General features: G+C 39.6%; 1 protein-coding gene across 19 annotated transcripts in view; it reads left to right on the forward strand.

Moving 5' to 3' along the window:
- R3HDM1 (R3H domain containing 1) overlaps positions 1-19,639 on the forward strand; it is a 195,412-nt gene that overhangs the window by 161,005 nt on the left and 14,768 nt on the right. For all 19 annotated transcript variants that reach the window (XM_073019640.1, XM_037988052.2, XM_037988054.2 and 16 more), the window contains 2 exons: positions 18,691-18,794; positions 19,307-19,479. In XM_073019640.1, coding sequence (XP_072875741.1) covers positions 18,691-18,794; positions 19,307-19,479 — 277 coding nt within the window. The remainder of the gene's footprint in view (positions 1-18,690; positions 18,795-19,306; positions 19,480-19,639) is intronic.

The raw sequence follows: 19,639 nt of genomic DNA on the forward strand, positions 1-19,639 counted from the left end.
TCTGGAGTAAAATAGTAAAATTCTGCCTCACTAATCCATTGCCCTTTCTGGAAAGCAGTCACTGTACACCAATATAATCACTATTTAAAGTTTTTGTTTGTTTGTTTGTTTTGAGATGGAGTCTGTGTAGCCCAGGCTGGAGTTCAGTGGTGCGATCTCAGCTCTCTGAGCAACCTCTGCCCTTCGGGTTCAAGCGATTCTCCTGCCTCAGACTCCCAAGTAGCTGAAATTACACGTGGCTGCCACCACACCTGGCTAATTTTTGTGTTTTTAGTGGAGGCGGGGTTCACCATGTTGACCAGGCTGGTCTCAAACTCCTAACCTCAAGTGTTCTGCCTGCCTTGGCTTCCCAAAGTGCTGGGACAGCAAGAGCCACCACGCCCAGCCTTTTTTTTTTTCCCCTAAGGTGGAGATCAGTGTTGTTTTTGTTGGTGTCATATGGAGTCTTTATGAATCTTTTATTCTGTAACTTGCTTGTCTTATTAAACATTATGCTTGGCCGCGCACAGTGGCTCACGTCTGTAATCCCAGCACTTTGGGAGGCCGAGGCAGGTGGATCACCTGAAGTCAGGAGTTCTAGACCACACGGGCCAACATGGCAAAACCCCATCTCTACTAAAAAATACAAACATTAACTGGGTGTGGTGGCACGTGCCTGTATTCTCAGCTACTCAGGAGGCTGAAACAAGAGAATCGCTTGAACCCAGGAGGCAGAGGTTGCAGTGAGCCGAGATCACGCCATTGCACTCCAGCCTGGGCCACAGAGCAAGACTCCACCTCAAAAAAAATAAACATTATGCTTAAACTTTTTTCCATAGAGCATCTGAATTTTAGGTTAGTATAGAAAGAAATTAGCTTGAGACCCTTCAAAAAAAGACCAAAACATTAGTCCAGTATTAGTCTTTGAAGTGAACTTGAAGTGGGAAGAACCCCCAGGCAGAAGGATATCATATTACATGCATCCAGTGGTGGCATCCTCAGCTGTGGTGGTGGCAGTAGGAAGGGGATTAATCTGGGGTGCACTTTGAAAGATGAAACAAATATGTTAAGTGAGGATTAAGGAAAAATTTGAGATATGTTAATGGGTAATGCCCCACTAGCAGCAATACGTGTTGGGATTGAAAATCAGTGTAACTGTTATGTGGATATCATTTACTTTACCTACTAGATCTAAGGTCGGCAAACTTCTTCTGAAACAGGCCAAATAGGAAATATTTGAGGCTTTGTAAGCCAAGATACAGAATTGTGGATTGTATTTAGGTATTTATATAACAAGGGGAAAAATAAGTTTCCATAAATTTTTATTGATAAAATTCAAAATATAATAATGAGCACCATGGATTTACTTTGGGTGACATAATATTTTACTTAATTGGGATTCAGAGTTAGTGTTCTCTGTCATCAAGTTGATTTCAAATGTTCATCTGTAAAAACCATTCTTAGCTTACAGGCAATACAGAAGCAAGCAGTGGTCTGGGTTTTGCCTATACGCCATAGTTTGCCAACTCCTGTACTAGATGGTTGATAGCCAGCAAAAAAAAAAAAAAAGACCAAGAGGCAGTGGTCACAAATGAAGACCAACAGCACAGGGAAAAGGAGTGTGGAAGCCAACATACAAGGAGATTTCAAAGATTAATAGTCAGGTGTTGGGGGGGGCGGGTGAGGAAGGAAGAGAGATAAAGACCATAAAGGGAATAAAAATCATTGGATGTGAGCAGAAGAGGTCATTTTTAACTTTGAGATAGTATGTGGTAAAGTGAAAAGGACTCTTAAGAAAAAAAAACAAGTTTAGATGGTTCATGAAGTATTATATATAAAAAGTCATAGTATTTATTCAAAAAGAGGAAGGATATAACTGCTTTGAAAACTAGAAGAGAAAGAACTTGTATAAAGGAGAAAAGAATCTTTAGGCCAGGTGGAATGGCTCATGCCTGTAATCCCAGCACTCTGGGAGGCTGAGGCATGTGGATCATTTGAGGTCAGGAGTTCAAGACCAGCCTGGCCAACATGGCAAAACCCCATCTCTTCTAAAAATACAGAATTAGCTGGACTTGGTGGCACCCACCTGTAATCCCAGCTACTTGGGAGGCTGAGGCAGGAGAATCGCTTGAACCTGGGAGGCAGAGGTTGCAGTGAGCCGAGATCATTGCACTCCAGCCTGGGGGACAAGACTGAAACTGCCTCAAAAAAAAAAAAAAAAAAAAAAATTATTGTGAGACAAAAAGGGATGATTCTCTAAATCTTCCCTGCCTACTTTTGAATTATTCTTCAGTTTAGATTTTTACAGCTTTTATTCCTCAAGTAAATTGAAGCTTTTCCAATTTGTTTTTTAAAATCCACAGTGACTCTTTTTACTGCCTAAGGTTTTGAATGGCTATTGCCAAACTTGTTGTTTTAGATATTTCTTGAGGCCATAAGCAATCTGTGTAACAAGCAGTCCGCTGAGATAGGCCAACCCAATTTACAAGGTAGAAGAGGTATGTGTTAGAAGTCTCCCTTTAGCATACCCTGTGTATTTTATTTTTTGAATAATTTCCAGGTCTTGGGAGTGTGCTGACTTTGACATCTTACATGGTATCAGGGCCAATATGAGGGATATTGAAGAAAGGATCTTTAAAACTTGCATCCTCCTGACTTCTGTTTTTAGCCAAAATGGAGTAATATAGACTGAATTTATCCTCCCACCTTAACCAAAAAGCCAGAAAATTATGTGAAACAATAGTTTCTAGATATTGGACGTGGAGCAGTGAAGAACAATAAACCCTGAGAGGGAGAAACAAAAAAAGTGAGTCTTAGGATTGCCCCAGCTTAGTGCCACAAGAACGTTTCCCAGCGACAGCTCAGGGAGGGGAAACCCAACCAGAGTCTCTGAGTTAGGAGATGGAGTTGGGACTTAAGCCAGGGTAGCTAGAGTTTACAGGGCAAAGTACTGAAGAGAAAAGAGCTTTAGAGATCTCTGGAGGGACCTCCTTGAGTCTTAGTTGAATAGATTGGTGCATATGTATGCAAAAACTACCTGAGGCCAGGAAAAGAACCACTCAAAAGGAGCAGACACAATCAATTTCTGGAACTCACCCAAGGACAGTAATCATTTGTAGTCCTACCAGCCACTGGCAAAACTTCATAATACAGGAAGCAACAAGTAGAGGACTTAAAAGGACACTATCTCAATGTGGAAGAAAATTGGTCCTAGATTAAGGTTGTTCTGTTTGGCTCTAAGCTTCCTGTTGCCCGCCCCCACACCCCCAAAAAAACTTAAAAACAAAAGGCTGCTGTGGTCCTGCATGAAAAATCATAAAAGCAAAACCCAAAAGAATTAAATTATTTCCAGATAACTTAACTGTGATCCAGAACAAAGCTCAAAAATACTATTACAAATTACAAGAGTATCCAACACCCAACAAGGTTAAATTCACAGTTTAGTCTTGACTCCAATCAGAAATTACCTGTCTCCAATCAAAAATTACTGAGAATACAGAGAATCAGGAAACTAAGGTAAATAATGAGGAGAAAAATCAGTGAGTTGAAACTGTGAAACAATGCCAGTATAAAAATCAGAGAGGGAAAATGATTAATAAAGCATCATTGCTCCTAAGGGGCTAATTCATGTGTAACTGGCATCCTCAAAAGAGAGAAAAGGGAACAAAAAATATTTGAATAAGTGATGAAGTTTTTCAAAATTTGATGAAAATTATAAACCCACAGATCCAACAAGCTCAGCAAATTCAAGCAAAAGAAAGGTGAAGAAAGCATCTTAAAAAGTTATAGAGAAAATCTTAAAAGCAGTCAGAGGGGGGAAAGAGTCATTGCATACAGAGGAACACAGTTAAGAATGTCAGCAGACTTAGAAGCAATACAAGCCAGAAGACAGTGGAGCAACATCTTTATTTGAAGAAGTGAAAGAAAGAAAACTTGTATTCTATACCCGTAAAAATATTTTTCAGAAACAGATTTCAAACACACAAAAGCTGAATTAATTGCCAGCCACCGCACTGTGAGAACTGTTAAAGCAAGTTTTTCAGACAGTAGGAAAACGATACCACATGGATATTGGTGGTACACAAAAGAATACAAATAAAAGGTAAGCAATATAAAGGCTTAAAAACCAAGTATATTTTCGTCCTTCTAACAAGGACTTGTGTGTATAATAAATCAAGAATTCTCAAACCGGGCCGGGCGCGGTGGCTCAAGCCTGTAATCCCAGCACTTTGGGAGGCCGAGACGGGCGGATCACGAGGTCAGGAGATCAAGACCATCCTGGTTAACATGGTGAAACCCCGTCTCTACTAAAAAATACAAAAAACTAGCTGGGCGAGGTGGCGGGCGCCTGTAGTCCCAGCTACTCCGGAGGCTGAGGCAGGAGAATGGCGTGAACCCGGGAGGCGGAGCTTGCAGTGAGCTGAGATCCGGCCACTGCACTCCAGCCTGGGTGACAGAGCGAGACTCCGTCTCAAAAAAAAAAAAAAAAAAAAGAATTCTCAAACCAACCACCTGGGGAAACAGTTTGTTTTAAACGTTAAACATACTCCTACCATCTAACCCAATTATTCCACTTCAAAGTATTTAAGAGAAATGAATACTAGAAGCAACCCAAATGTCCACCCACAGGTGAATGGATAAATAATCCATGGTATATTCATCAGTGGACTATTACTTAGCAATTAAAAAAAAATGATCTGTTGATACAGCAACATGGATGAATCTCATAATTATCCTGAGCAAAAAAAGAAAAGCCACGCCAAAAAAAGTATATAAACCATATAATTCCATTGATATTAGATTATAGAAAATACAACCTAATCTCTGTTGACAGCAGACAGATCAGTGGTTGCCTGGAGCCAGGAGGCTGGGAAGAGTTTATGGGGAAGAAGGGAAGGTGGGACTACAAAGAGGGGCACAAGACAACTTTGGGGGCTGGTGAGGCTTCATGATGTGCGTATACATAAAACTCATTAAATTACATACTTTATGTGCAGTGTAGTTTCTATAAATTATACCTCAGTAAAACTATAAAATAATCTGAGTCCTAAATTTTTTCTTAGAGACTGGGTCTTGCTGTCATTCAGGCTGGAATACAGTGGTGTGATCCTGGCTTACTGAGGCTTCAACCTCCTGAGCTCATGCAATCCTCCTGCCTCAGCCTCCCAAGTAGCTGGCACTACAGGTGCATGCCACCACACCTGGCTGATTTTTTAATTTTTTTAAAGATAGGATCTTGCTGTATTACCCTGCTGGTGTCGAACTTTTGGGCTCAAGCGATCCTCCTGCCTCAGCCTCCCAAACTGCTGGGTTCACAGATGTGAGCCACCTTGCCGAGCCTTCTTTTCTAATAGTTTAAACAAAGACTAGTTTTAGATAAAGTGAAAAGAAATACTGTAAAACTAACAAATTATTAAAAACAAGAGTAAGAATTTGTAAGGAAAGATAGGCCACAGGGCATTTAATGGAGGGATAAAGGTAGACTCAAACTAACTGATTGTAAAACCTGTTACAGAGTCATATTGAAATGAAATGTTAAAATTTAATCAAAAAAAATTTTTAAAAAGCAAATGACTAAAAACAACTCCTTTCAACGAGAGGTGAGAGATTAGGGGGGAAACAAACAAACAAAAAAAAACAATAAAAGGAAAGTCCAGATAACTGTGTTGCACCAACCTGATCAACATAATGAAGCCCCGTCTTTACTAAAAATACAAAAAATTACCTGGACGTGGTGGCATACTCCTGTAATCCCAACAAAATACATGTAAAACCTTTATGCCCCAAACCATCTTGTAATGTGGAAGATTGTACTCCTTATGGTTTATATCTTAGAACAGATGTCAGAAAACTACAGCCCACAATCTAAGAATGGTTTTTAAATTTTTAAAGGTTTATTATTTTTTAACTCCTAAGTGACCATGTGTTCCTCAAAGCTAAAATATATACTAGGTGGCTCTTGCAGAAAAAGTTTACCAACATCTGCATTTTAAAAAACCTTGACAGATACGTATCAGAGAGATGTTTATGAATGTTTGTAGCAACAATGTTTAGCCTAATACTGAAAGTAATCCAAATAAAATAGAATAGAATGTGTAAGTATATTTTGATGTATTCATTTCAGACACTACTATACCACAAAGAAAGTTAATAAACTACAACTACTTATATCCAGTTGGTTGAGTCTCACAGATACGACACTGAGTAAAAGAAACAGTCATAAAATGATCTATACAGTATTACTCCATTTATTTAGGATCAAAAACAGACAAAACTATGTTCTTTTGGGATACGTATATATGTGGTACAATTATACAAGAAATAAAAAGCAAGTAAGTGCTGGTCGGACACAGTGGGTCACACTTGTAATCCCAATACTTTAGGAGGCCAAGGCGGGCAGATCAGTTGAAGCCAGGAGTTTGAGACCAGCCTGACCAACAGAGTGAAACCCCATCTCTACTAAAAACAAAAAATTAGCCGAGCATGGTGGTGCATGCTTATAATCTCAGCTACTCAGGAGGCTGATGCATAAGAATAACTTGAACCTGGGAGGCGAAGGTTGTAGTGAGCGGAGATGGTGCTACTGCACTCCAGCCTGTGTGACAGAGCAGAACTCTTGTCTCAAAAAAAAAAGGCAAGTAAGTGCTTATCACAAAACTGGTTGGAGGGGGTTCTTACCAGTTAGAGGCGCATGAGGCAGGAAGGCAGGGATACTTCTGAGATATTAACAATATTCTGTTTCCCAATCTGAATGAAGTTACATAGATAATTATTTTATTATTACATTATTTAAACTGTAATATATTTCTAAGCACTCTGTATTAGTCTGTTCTCACATTGCTATAAAGAAATGCCTAAGACTGGGTCATGTATAAAGAAAAGAGGTTTAATTGGCTGACAGCTGTGCAGGCTGCACAGGAAGCATAGTGGCTTCTAGGGAGGCCTCGGGAAACTTCAGTCATGGTGGAAGGCAAGAGGGAAGCAGGCACGTCTTACATGGCCGGAGCATGAGGAAGAGAAGACTGGGGGGAGCACCACACACTTTTTAAACCAGATCTCATGAGAACTCACTCACTGTACAGTACCAAGGGGGATGGTGCTAAACCATTAGAAACCACCTCCGTGATCCAGTCACCTCCCAGCAGGCCCCACCTCCAGCATTGGGGATTACATTTTGAATGAGATTTGGGTGGGGGAACACATCCAAACAATATTACACTCAGATAGATAGATAGATAGATAGATAGATAGATAGATAGATAGATAGATTTGGGTGGGGACACACATCCAAACAATATTACACTCAGATAGATAGAGTGAGTGAGAGAGAGAGAGATATTTGGGTGGGGACACACATCCAAACAATATTACACTTAGGTAGATAGATAGATAGATAGATAGATAGATAGATAGATAGATAGGTAGGTAGGTAGATAGATAGATAGATAGATAGATAGAGTTGGGTGGGGACACACATCCAAACAATATTACACTCAGATAGATAATTCCAAATCCCGAAAAATAATAAAATCATTCAAAGAGAGACTTAAATATGAAGACTTTAGGAGATAAAAAAGCTAAGAGAATGGTAGGAGAGGAATTGGAGACAATAAATAGAGACAACCTTTGAAGAGAATTGCTTTTATAAGGATGAGCATTGAATTGGAGAGGATGAAGTCAAGACAGGATCCTTTTTTAATTGAAAGGAAGATGTATGTGTTTGTATGCTGAAGGGAAAGGCTTAGTAGATACAGAAGATTTGCCACTACAAGGGACAGGAGAGAGAGTTGCAAGGTCCCCAGGGAGGGTGAGAGCCACCACAAAAATGGAAGCAGGTTAGCCGTAGAGAACAGTGCAGAGGATTTCATGGACAGTAAACGAGGACAAGGAGAGTATAACGATACCGATATGGATAGGTGGATAGATATGGCAGTGAGAGAAATTCTCTTGTGATTGCTTTGCTTTTCGCAGTGAATTAGTCAAGGTACCAAGTACATTATCAGAGTGGATGAACGTTTTTAAGTTTCATAAATACAGAAATCCATTAAAGCTATATTAAGAGTAATATTCAAAGGAAAGAAGCAAGATATGGGGGAAATGTGACAAACATGCCTAATAAAAGCTTAATTTATAGAACGTTTTTATCACTTCTCTATGTTCTAGGATGGTAACAGTGAGACTACAAGTAAATAATCCATAAAGATAAATTGCTACTCAAAGAAAACTGATAGTAAGTTTTCACATGGGAAAGTGTTGTCTTACCAGCAATCCAAAAAATGAAAATTAAGGCAACTTGAACACAAAAAGTAGGCTAAAACATATAGTTAGCAATACTGTGCATTGAGACATTTAAACATTGCTGGTTGCTAGGCATATCAAGCCCATTTTTCTATAAATTAGTCGGGATATTTAACAAAATGCAAAATTGCTGTACTTTTAAATTCTACCTGTAAAAGTTTATCACAAAGATAATCCACCCCAGAATTTAAATTGTGGCTAAACAAATTATAACAGAGCTATTATTAACATAAGAATCCAAATAAAAAGATGCAAAAGAAACATGGAATAACCTAGTAACCTTTGAATAGTTTAAATTTTCCTCTCCATTTATTTTTCTGCTAGGCTGATTAAGTTTAGTTTAAGTCATAGTGAGATTTACTTAGTTGTCACAGTTTCTCAGATAGTGGGACCAGTGAGTTTTAAAGGTGTTTGTTCTGTGTTAATTGCTCCAGTATCTTTAATTCAGAAGAATAAATGTTTGATACTCAGGCTACTATAGTTCACAAATGGATTATATTGATTGCCTACAGCTTTTTAAGTGAATAGAGCACATGTCTATTAAGTAATATTACTAAGTTCAGGAAGCTTGCTTAACTACCATTGACAATAAGACGTCAGATGGTTTAAAAAGGCAGAAAACCAAATGACCTGACACACCTTGACAACTGTTCATAAATTTTCAAAGACATCGTTTCTAGTAGTCACTAAAAGCTGTAGTAGATGTATGGCTTGCTTTTCAAATGAATCAATTTATTGCTTGAGAAGAATACACTTGTCCCTATTCTCCCAACTAAAAAATAATTTGAAATAGCAGCCATGAAATATTTACAAAAACATAAAGAGAAAAGACACATGATGGCAACATATTTTCATGTGGAATTTCCCATGCTATTTTCCTAAGTCTCGACCTTTTTGTGGGTGATTTCATACAACAGAATTTTGTAAATACCTTTCATATACAGTAGTCCGCCTTATCCAGAGGGTATATGTTCCAGGATCTCCCAGTGAATGCCTGAAACCATGGAATTGAACCCTGTATGTACTATGTTTTTTTCTGTACATACATGCCTCTGATAAAGTTTAATTTATAAATTAGGCACAGTGATAGATTTAAAATAACAACTAATAATAGAACAGTGATAAAAATTTACTGTAAGAAAAGTTATAGGAATGTGGTCTCTCAAAATATTGTACATTGGCCAGGCACAGTGGCTCACACCTGTAATCCCAACACACTTTGGGACACTGAGGCGGGAGAATCGCTTGAGGCCAGTAGTTTGAGACCAGCCTTGGGCAGCATAACAATACCTCATCTCTACCAAAAAAAAAAAAAAACCTATAAAAATTAGCCAGGTGTAGTGGTGCACACCTGTAGTCCTAGCTACTTGGGAGATGTGGGAGGATCACTTGCACCCCGGAGTTCAAGGTTACAGTGAGCTACAATCTTAACACTGCACTCCTGAGTTACAGAGCAAGACCCTATCTCCAAAAAATAATAATAAAGTAAATATATACACATACATACATATAAATGTACTCATCCTTGTGGTGATGTGAGAGGATGAAATGCGTATGTGATGAGATGAAGTGAAGTGAGGTGAATGACGTAGGCGTTGTGACATAGTGTTTGGCTACTGTTGACTTTGCAACAGGATGTCAGGAGGAGGATCATTTGCTTCAGGCGATCTAGATCATCAAGTCGTGACAGCGTTGATAGCTAAATGTCAGGAGCAAACAGTGTCCATGACTAACAGGCAGCATGGATATGCTGGGCAAAGGGATGATTCACATCTTGGGCCGAACACCATGAGATTTCTTCATGCTACTTATAATGACATGTAATTTAAAATGTATGAAGTATTTATTTCTGACATTATTCATACTTTTGGACCATGGTTGACTGAGGGTAACTGAAACCAAGGAAAGCAAAACCACAGATAAGGGGTGACTAGTGTATGTACCATTTTTATTCATTCTGCCATATTCTTATTTATCTTGTTTTTAAACAGCTCTATTGAGATATAATTTATATACTATACAATTCACTTAACATGTATATTTCAGTAGTTTTTAGTGTATTTACAAATATGTGCAACCCCACCATGGTCAATTTTAAAACATTTTCGTCACCTCAGAAAGAAACCCTGAGGTGGAAGCAACTCAAGTGTTTATCAACAGGTGGATAAAGAAAATGTGGTATATATATACAGTGGCTAGAGCCAGGAGTTTGAGATTGCAGTGAGCTATGATTGCACCACTGCACTCCACCCTGGGTGACAGAGCAAGACCTTGTCTCAGGAAAAGGGAAATAAAAAAAGGCTGGGTGCAGTGGCTCATGCTGGTAATCCCAGCACTTTGGGAGGCCAAGGTGGGCAGATGACCTGAGGTCAGGAGTTTGAGACCAGCCTGGCCAATATCGCAAAACCCCATCTGTACTAAAAAATACAAAAAAATGGCTGGGGGCTGTGGTTCACATCTGTAATCCCAGCACTTTGGGAGGCCAAGTCAGGTGGATCATGAGGTCAGGAGATCGAGACCATCCCGGCTAACACGGTGAAACCCTGTCTCTACTAAAAATACAAACAAAATTAGCCGGGCATGGTGGCGGGTGCCTGTAGTCCCAGCTACTCAGGAGGCTGAGACAGGAGAATGGTGTGAACCCAGGAGGGTGGAGCTTGCAGTGAGTCGAGGTCGTGATGCTGCACTGCACTCCAGCCTGGGCAACAGAGCAAGACTCCGTCTCAAAACAAAAAAAAAGGTCTGACATGGTGGTGTGTGCCTGTAATCCCAGCTACTCGGGAGGCTGAGTCAAGAGAATCACTTGAACTTGGGAGGCAGAGGTTGCAGCCAGCCAAGATCGCACCACTGCACTCCAGCCTAGGCAACAGAGCAGGACTTCGACTCAAAAACCAAAAAAAAAACAAAAAAACAAAAAAAACGTATAAAGAGTAAAGAGATCTCAGTCTGGGAACAGACTTAAGAAGTCGCAAAAGAGAGCAGCATAGGATCAACTATACTAAAACTGAAATTATTGTTTAGCAGGTATTTTCTATCACTTCATTGACCCACTAAAGTGCTATATCTAACAGATCTGCTAATACGTTGCTTGATGATGACTGGTTCATCCTGATGGACTGGTCAGAATATGCCCCATCTCAAGATCAGTTACTCTCCAGGAGCATCAGAGACATCTTTGTGGTGAATTGTGTTTATGATACCTACCCTCCAATTTCTCAAGCCAAAGGCGTCTTTTCCGTTAAATGTATAATGTAGACTCTTTTTTAGGTTTCATACAAGTACTTAAGTATTTTAAAAGTTCAGAGCTCCTTTTTAAGGTATATATTAGCCCTTCTTGCAGGTACTTCTGCATCCTACCTATTTATTAAATGGGAAATAATCCTCTTTGGGCAAGATTTCCAGCCCAGCTTCTAAGTTTCCTAGTAAAACATGAAGTATATTTTATATGTGGTACTGGAAGACTGGGTTCCTCTATAATTGCGTGCTGTAAATTTATTGTAGAATACAGTTATGATATTCTGCAATCCAGCACCTGCCAGTGGCTTAACTGCTTGCTTTCCTTATCATCCTGGCAGCTATATAATCCCTGGGCTCACCATTTTGTCTTAGCTGCCAAGAAACACAAAGCTACATTCAGTGCTCTGTGAAAGCAACAATCTCAGGGCAGGTGTCCCCACTCCCTTTTTTTAGTACTTCATTTTTTAGTCAAATTCAGTTTTTTTTTCAATGGCTCACATTAGGGAATAGATGAGCTATAAATTAATACTTCTGTAAATATGAGCATTTAACCAGAAAGCCCAGATAAATCAGCTATTAGCATTTAAAGGAAAACCCAAAAAATTATACATTAAAGATTTTGGCATTTATTTTCATTAATTGAGCATATAGTCAAATTCTCATTAGTTGCAAGTTTATATCGTACTAGGTATATATACCCGCATCACAACAAATATATATAAAATGGAAATCACTATGACTTTGAGAAAGCTTATGAGGCAGAAAGCTGGTGTTTTCTTCCAGAGACTAGACTACAAGCCTAGTTGAGCATCTAACCCACCAATGAATTGGTTATTTATTCATTTATTTATTTAGAGACAGAGTCTTGCTCTATTGCCCATGCTGGAGTGCAGTGGTGCAATCTCAGCTCACTGCAGCCTCTGCCTCCTAGACTCAAGCAGTTCTCCTGTCTCAGCCTCCTGAGTAATTGGGATTACAGGCACCTGCCACCATGCCCAGCTAATTTTTTGTTTTGTTTTGTTTTGTTTTGTTTTTTTAGTAGAGACGGGGTTTCACCATGTCAGCCAGGGTGTTCTCCATCTCCTGACCTCATGATCTGCCTGCCTCGGCCTCCCAAAGTGCTGGGATTACAGGCGTGAGCCACCACACCCGGCCGAATTGAAGGTTTATATTGCAGAATATCAGCATAAACATCTTCAAATGGCCATACTCTGACATCTGCTGAAGATTTCTGAAGCAGATTCTGATTGTTTCATTGAAATTAACTTTCTACTATAACATTTAAAAGCTAAACTTTTCAGTTTTCTAAAAACATTTTTAAAGTATTCTTTACAGTTACAAAATGCATGCATGCTTTTTTAGAAAATAGCAAAAAAGTGTAAATGATCAAGAATCATTCATAGACCCATAACTCTAAATTGACTACTGTTGGCATGTTAATACTTTTCTCAGTCTTTCTGCTTTTCTTATATATTTTGTTTGTTTATTTTTTGTTTTTTGTTTTTGTTTTTTTCTTTTTTTGAGACTTAGTCTCGCTCTGTCACCCAGGGTGGAGTGCAGTGGTGCCATCTTGGCTCACTGCAACCTCCGCCTCCTGGGTTCAAGTGATTTTTCTGCCTCAGCCTCTGAAGTAGCTGCGACTACAGTCATGCACCACCACACCCAGCTAATTTTTGTATTTTTAGCAGAGATAGGGTTTCAGGCTAGTCTCAAACTCCTGACCTCAAGTGATCCATCCGCCCCAGCCTCCTCAAGTGCTAGGATTACAGGCATGAGCCACCACACTCAGCCTCTTACAGAGTTTTAATGTAGGTGAAATCTTACTGTATATATTTCACTTATTGGTCATAGTAAAAAATTTTTCATCCCATTAAAAATTTCATTAATATAATTCAATGATCATACTCTTATATTTTATGAATATATAATAATATATTTACCCTACTGCAGAACATTTAGGTCATACCTTTTTACTTTATCGAGCCATCTTGTAAGCAATTTTAATTCCTGCCTTGGCATGAGTCCTTAGAAGGGAATTAGTAGGTTAAAGGATGTGACTGTTAATAAGGTCCATGGTACATTTTGCCAAAATCTTTGATTCACAGTCCCAATATGTACTGACTCTGCTTTATTGTTTTCACATTTCATAAACGGCAGCATATATTAATTTGGTTCTGTGATTATTAATGAAGTTGTACATTTTTATGTTTGGCTGTTTACACTTTGAATTATTTGCCCAAATCTTTCATCATAGTTTGGTAAGACAAGTGCTAATTGCATGTTTATTGATGAAAGAGCTGAAGTTCAAATAACATGTTCAGACACACATAACAAATAACAAGTAGAGTTGGAACTCAGCCCCGTGCTCCCTTCTGACACCCAAATACATGGTGCTTTGCCCTAGGTCAAGTATTAAATGTCAAAGGCATTAAAATAGCAATGTATTGTCACTTGAATTTGCAAGATCTAGTGAATATATCTTAATATCAAGCGTTGATATTGCTTGATACTAAGCAATGGTGGGCGCTTGTAGTTAGCTACTTGGGAAGCTGAGGCAGGAGAATCACTTGAGCCCAAGTGTTCAGTGCTTCAGTAACCTATGATAACACCACTGCATTCCAGCCTGAGGAATAGAGTGAGGCTTTGTCTATTTAAAAACAGTAATAAAATAAAATCACACTTTGATGAAGTAAGTTTCTAACTTTCAAAATACATTATATTTGTCATTTTTTTTTTATCATGGCTTCAATTCCAAAACATGGTAAGAATGAAGAAATAATTAACTGGAGAGAAGGGGAATCTCTCTGAATTACCCTATAATGTTAAAGGAATAAGATGAGCACTGTAAAAAAAAAACTCAGAAGAAGGGCTGGGTGCGGTGGCTCACGCCTGTAATCCCAGCACTTTGGGAGGCCAAGGCGGGCGGATCATGAGGTCAGGAGATCAAGACCATCCTGGCTAATACGGTGAAACTCCGTCTCTACTAAAAATACAAAAAAATTAGCCGGGCGTAGTGGCGGGCACCTGTAGTCCCAGCTACTCGAGTGACTGAGGCAGGAGAATGGTGTGAACCCGGGAGGCAGAGCTTGCGGTGAGCCGAGATCGCACCCCGGCACTCCAGCGTGGGTGACAGAGCAAAACTCCATCTCAAGAAAGAAAAAAACTCAGAAGAAACCTGTGGGATATCCTATAATGTCATTCATCAGTCTCCAGTGATCTTGTAGAAGCATTTCACAGCAGTTTGCCTGGCTCTGCCTTACACAGAGAAGAGGCAGCTCCTAAACAGGAAAAAAATACTGGTAGTAATTTTTATTGCAGCAGCTTTAATACATTTGAAAGTGGATATTTTTATTTTTTTAGTTTACATATTCATAGTTTTATGTCAGGACTTTTCAGGAAGTTTGGGAATAAATGGGATTATTTGAGATTGATGTTTCATTTTTCTGTTAAAGGGTAGAATATCAACTTTGAATGACTAGGCCTGGTGCTTTACTTTAAAAGTCCCCGTCTTTCCCTCCTGTCTTCCAAAGGAGGAGAAAGTTTTGAAATTACTACAGAGCTGATTCATCTCTCGTATAATTTGTATTTTTAAAGAGAGAGTGTAAATACTGACTTATATGCTTTCTTTTTTCTAACGTGTTTAAGTGATTTAAGAGGGTGTCTCATTGCCTAGTCTGTATGTCCCTTGAATTATCTACATATCTCTCAGAAGATTAGTAGAGGCCTGGAACTCATTTACGTAATTCTAAAACTTGATTCTTACTCATTTACCTAACGGGTAATCTAGTGCTAGAAACCTGTTTTATTCTAACTGTACTAAAACCCACTAGAGTGGTAAAGTGGAATCGCAATTTGTAGTTTAGTAGAGTATGGGCTATATTGCTCACCTCAGTGACCTGAGTGTTCCCGTCCCTTTGCATGATGGCTTGCTTTCACCCACATGTCTCAGACCTTAGCGAACAAGATCACAGTGAGGGGCATGGCCCAGGAGAGCTGTTCACATGGGTTAGAACAGAGCCTTAAAAACCTTCCACCTATGGGGACCTTTCTGTTTTCCTCAATTTCGGCACATTTACAGACCATCTCTTAAGCTGTATTATTTCCACAGGTAGCTAATACTTATATTACACATTCCAATCAAAATTAACATAAATTTCAGAAAGTACTGTTTTCACTTACGATCCAAAATCACTTCCTATTAAATCCTCCGTTTATATCTCTTTCTTTTTCCCTTTTATTGAACCACTCTGAGTTACTGCCCCTAAAAACACATAGAGCTGGCTAGGCGCGGTGGCTCGCGCCTGTAATCCCAGCACTTTTTGGAGGCCGAGGTGGGTAGATCATGAGGTCAGGATATCGAGAACATCCTGGCTGACATAGTGAAACCCCGTCTCTACTTAAAAAAAAAAAAAATACAAAAAATTAGCCAGACCTGGTGGTGGGTGCCTGTAGTCCCAGCTACTTGGGAGGCTGAGGCAGGAGAATGGCGTGAACCCAGGAGGCGGAGCTTGCAGTGAACCGAGATCGCAACTACACTCCAGCCTGGGTGACAGAGCGAGACTCCGTCTCAAAAAAAAAAAAAAAGGCCGGGCGCGGTGGCTCAAGCCTGTAATCCCAGCACTTTGGGAGGCCGAGACGGGTGGATCACGAGGTCAGGAGATCGAGACCATCCTGGCTAACACAGTGAAACCCTGTCTCTACTAAAAAATACAAAAAAAAAAAACTAGCTGGGCGAGGTGGCGGGCGCCTGTAGTCCCAGCTACTCAGGAGGCTGAGGCAGGAGAATGGCCTGAACCCGGGAGGCGGAGCTTGCAGTGAGCTGAGATCCGGCCACTGCACTCCAGCCTGGGCAACAGAGCCAGACTCCGTCTCAAAAAAAAAAAACGCATAGAGCTTTACTAATTCTTATTAACTGTCAGCCTGAAAGATAGACTTGTTTAACTTTTTATTATGGAAATCTGTAAACATATATAAATATAAACAGAAGTATACTGAACCCATATATTCCCATCAACAATTTTGTAATTACTAATCTGTTTTCATATAAATCTCTGCCTTTTCGCCCTCCAATATTAGTTTGAAATAAATCCCAGGTATCATAGTATTTCATACTTAATATCATAGTATTTCATATTTCCAAAAAAAAGACTGTTCAAAAATACAGCAGTAACTTAATGGTTTCACACTAATAGCCTTTAATTTTTGTCAATATTTTGTTAAACTATGTCGGAACGTGTTCTGTTGTTTCCTCTATTCTTAGTACTTTTTTTTTTTTCTTCTTTTCTTTTTTGAGACAGAGTTTTGCTCTTGTAGCCCAGGCTGGAGTGCAGTGGTGTGATCTCAGCTCACTGCAACCTCCACCTCCTAGGTTGAAGCAGTTCTCCGCCTCAGCCTCCCAAGTAGCTGAGATTACAGGTTCCCACCACCACGCCCAGCTACTTTTTGTATTTTTAGTAGAGAAGGGGTTTCACCATGTTGACCAGGCTGGTCTCGAACTCCTGGCCTCAGGTGATCCGCCCGCTTCGGCCTCCTAAAGTGCTGGGATTACAGGGGAGAGCCACTGTGCCTTGCCGTTTTCTAAGAAATAAAATTTTTCTAGGTCTGCTCGTCAAAGTGCATATTCTCTTTTCTAAAATGTAGCCCTGTGAAAACCAAATATATTACCTTTTTGTTTTGTAAAATTAGTTATTTTTCCTTGTTTCAAAATAATTATTTGAGTTAGAATATGCTGTAAAAGTGACAGAATGATGGAATTGGGTTCTTTCTATTTTTTTGTTTTTGAGATGGAGTCTCGCTCTGTCGCCCAGGCTGGAGTGCAGTGGTGCAATCTCAGCTCACTGCAGCCTCTGCCTCCCGGGTTCAAGTGATTCTCCTGTCTCAGCCTCCCAAGTGGCTGGGACTACAGGTGCCCACCACCACACCCAGCTAATTTTTTATATTTTTTAGTAGAGACGGGTTTTCACCATGTTAGCCAGAATGGTCTCAATCTCCTGACCTTGTGATCTACCCACCTCGGCCTCCCAGAGTGCTGGGATTACAGGTGTGAGCTACCTCGCCTGGCCTTTCTTGGCTTTTAAAAATCGGTATTATTGTCATAAACATAAAATCATTTTTATGTAATAAAGTAATTATAATTGTCAGAGAAAACAGTTGTTACATTTGACTTTTACTGCTAACCAATTTAAAATAATTTTCTTCATTTTTAAAAATCAGTATCATTGATATAAACAGTGATTTTTGCATAATAATTATAATTCACAGAGAAAATAGATTTTGCTTTTACTGCTAACCAATTTGAAAAATAATTTTTGTTTTTAAAAATCGGTGTTATTGCCATAAACAAAGTTATTTTTATGCAATAAAGTATTTACTTAAAATTTACAGAGAAAATAGTTGCATTAGATTTTACTTTTACTGTTAACCAATTTGAAAAATAATTTTCTTTCAATAAATTTGTGGCCGGGCATGGTGGCTCACGCCTGTAATCCCAGCACTTTGGGAGGCTGAGACAGGCAGATCACGAGGTCAGGAGATCAAGACCATCCTGGCTAACACAGTGAAACCCCATCTCTACTAAAAATACAAAAAAATTAGCTGGGCATGGTGGTGGGCGCCTGTACTCCCAGCTACTCGGGAGGCTGAGGCAAGAGAATGGCATGAACCTGGGAGGTGGAGCTTGCAGTAAGCCAAGATCACGCCACTGCACTCCAGCCTGGGTGACAGATTGAGACTCCATCTCAAAAATAAATAAATAAATAAATTTGTTTATTTTAACAAATAAACTGTTCGTTCAATGGACCGTTCATTCACATCATCTTTTTTTTTTTTAAGATGGAGTCTCGCTCTGTTGCCCAGGCTGAAGTGCAGTGGTGCGATCTCGGCTCACAGCAAGCTCTGCCTCCTGGGTTTACAACATTCTCCTGCCTCAGCCTCCCGAGTAGCTGGGACTACAGGCGCCTGCCACCACGCCCAGCTAATTTTTTGTATTTTTAGTAGAGATGGGGTTTCACTGTGTTAGCCAGGGTGATCTCAATCTCTTGACCTCATGATCCACCCACCTTGGCCTTCCAAAGTGCTGGGATTACAGGCATGAGCCACCACGCCTGGCCCATTCAAGAATCTTTATAGTCATCCTCCTCTCATTATGCTGTGTTTTTGTATTTGTTTTTTCCATAGCTCTTCAGTAGGTTACCTGCAACATCCAGGATCAGAACAAGTACAGTTTCCTCGAACCACTTCACCATGCAATTCCCAGCAGCTTCAAGGCCACCAATGTACAGGTATAAAGCAATCAGTGAAAATAAGATAATGGTTGGTTCATACGAGAAATAGTTTTATTGATTTCCTTAGGCATTTCTACAAAAAGGTTCTCAATTTGTGATGTGGTGAGATACACCCACAATATTGAGGGTGCTGTACTGAATCAGGGTTAATGTGCAGTCCACTTCTTTCTTTCCTTCTGCTGCTGCTATCACTACCATCCTGATTCACCTTTCTCAGAAGTATTGATATTCTCTAGGGTTATTTCCTATGCCTTCTCTCATTACTCTTCCAGCTGTTGTTTACTCCAAATTATCTTTAGGATAAGTGAGATGTTTAGGCCTACAGAGTCCATCATAACTGTTTAAACACACAATACTTGTAGTATGATGCACTAGGGCTTCAACCTGGTTTTCTTAGTTAATAGTAAAATTTTATTCAGAAATGTAAGATTACTACTGTTATCCTAGTGTTCAGAAACACCAACTAGTGGCTAAAATATACTGACTAGCATCCTAATTCTGATTTTCAGCTGGGCCACCACCGCCACCTGGTGGTGGGATGGTGATGATGCAGCTCAGTGTACCAAACAATCCACAATCTTGTGCCCACTCACCCCCACAGTGGAAACAAAACAAATACTACTGTGATCACCAGAGAGGACAGAAGTGTGTAGAGTTTAGCAGTGTAGACAATATCGTCCAGGTAAGATGATTTTGTTCATTATCATTTTGAAACGTTACATTTTTGTTACATAAGATTGACTTGCAAGGCTTGAATTTGAAATCCTGTCAGCCAGATTAATAAAAGAATTTGGGCTGGATGCGGTGGCTCTCTTCTGTAATCCCAGCACTTTTTGGGAGGC

This window comes from Chlorocebus sabaeus, chromosome 10, assembly GCF_047675955.1.
Source record: "Chlorocebus sabaeus isolate Y175 chromosome 10, mChlSab1.0.hap1, whole genome shotgun sequence".
NCBI classification, from domain to species: Eukaryota; Metazoa; Chordata; class Mammalia; order Primates; family Cercopithecidae; genus Chlorocebus; species Chlorocebus sabaeus.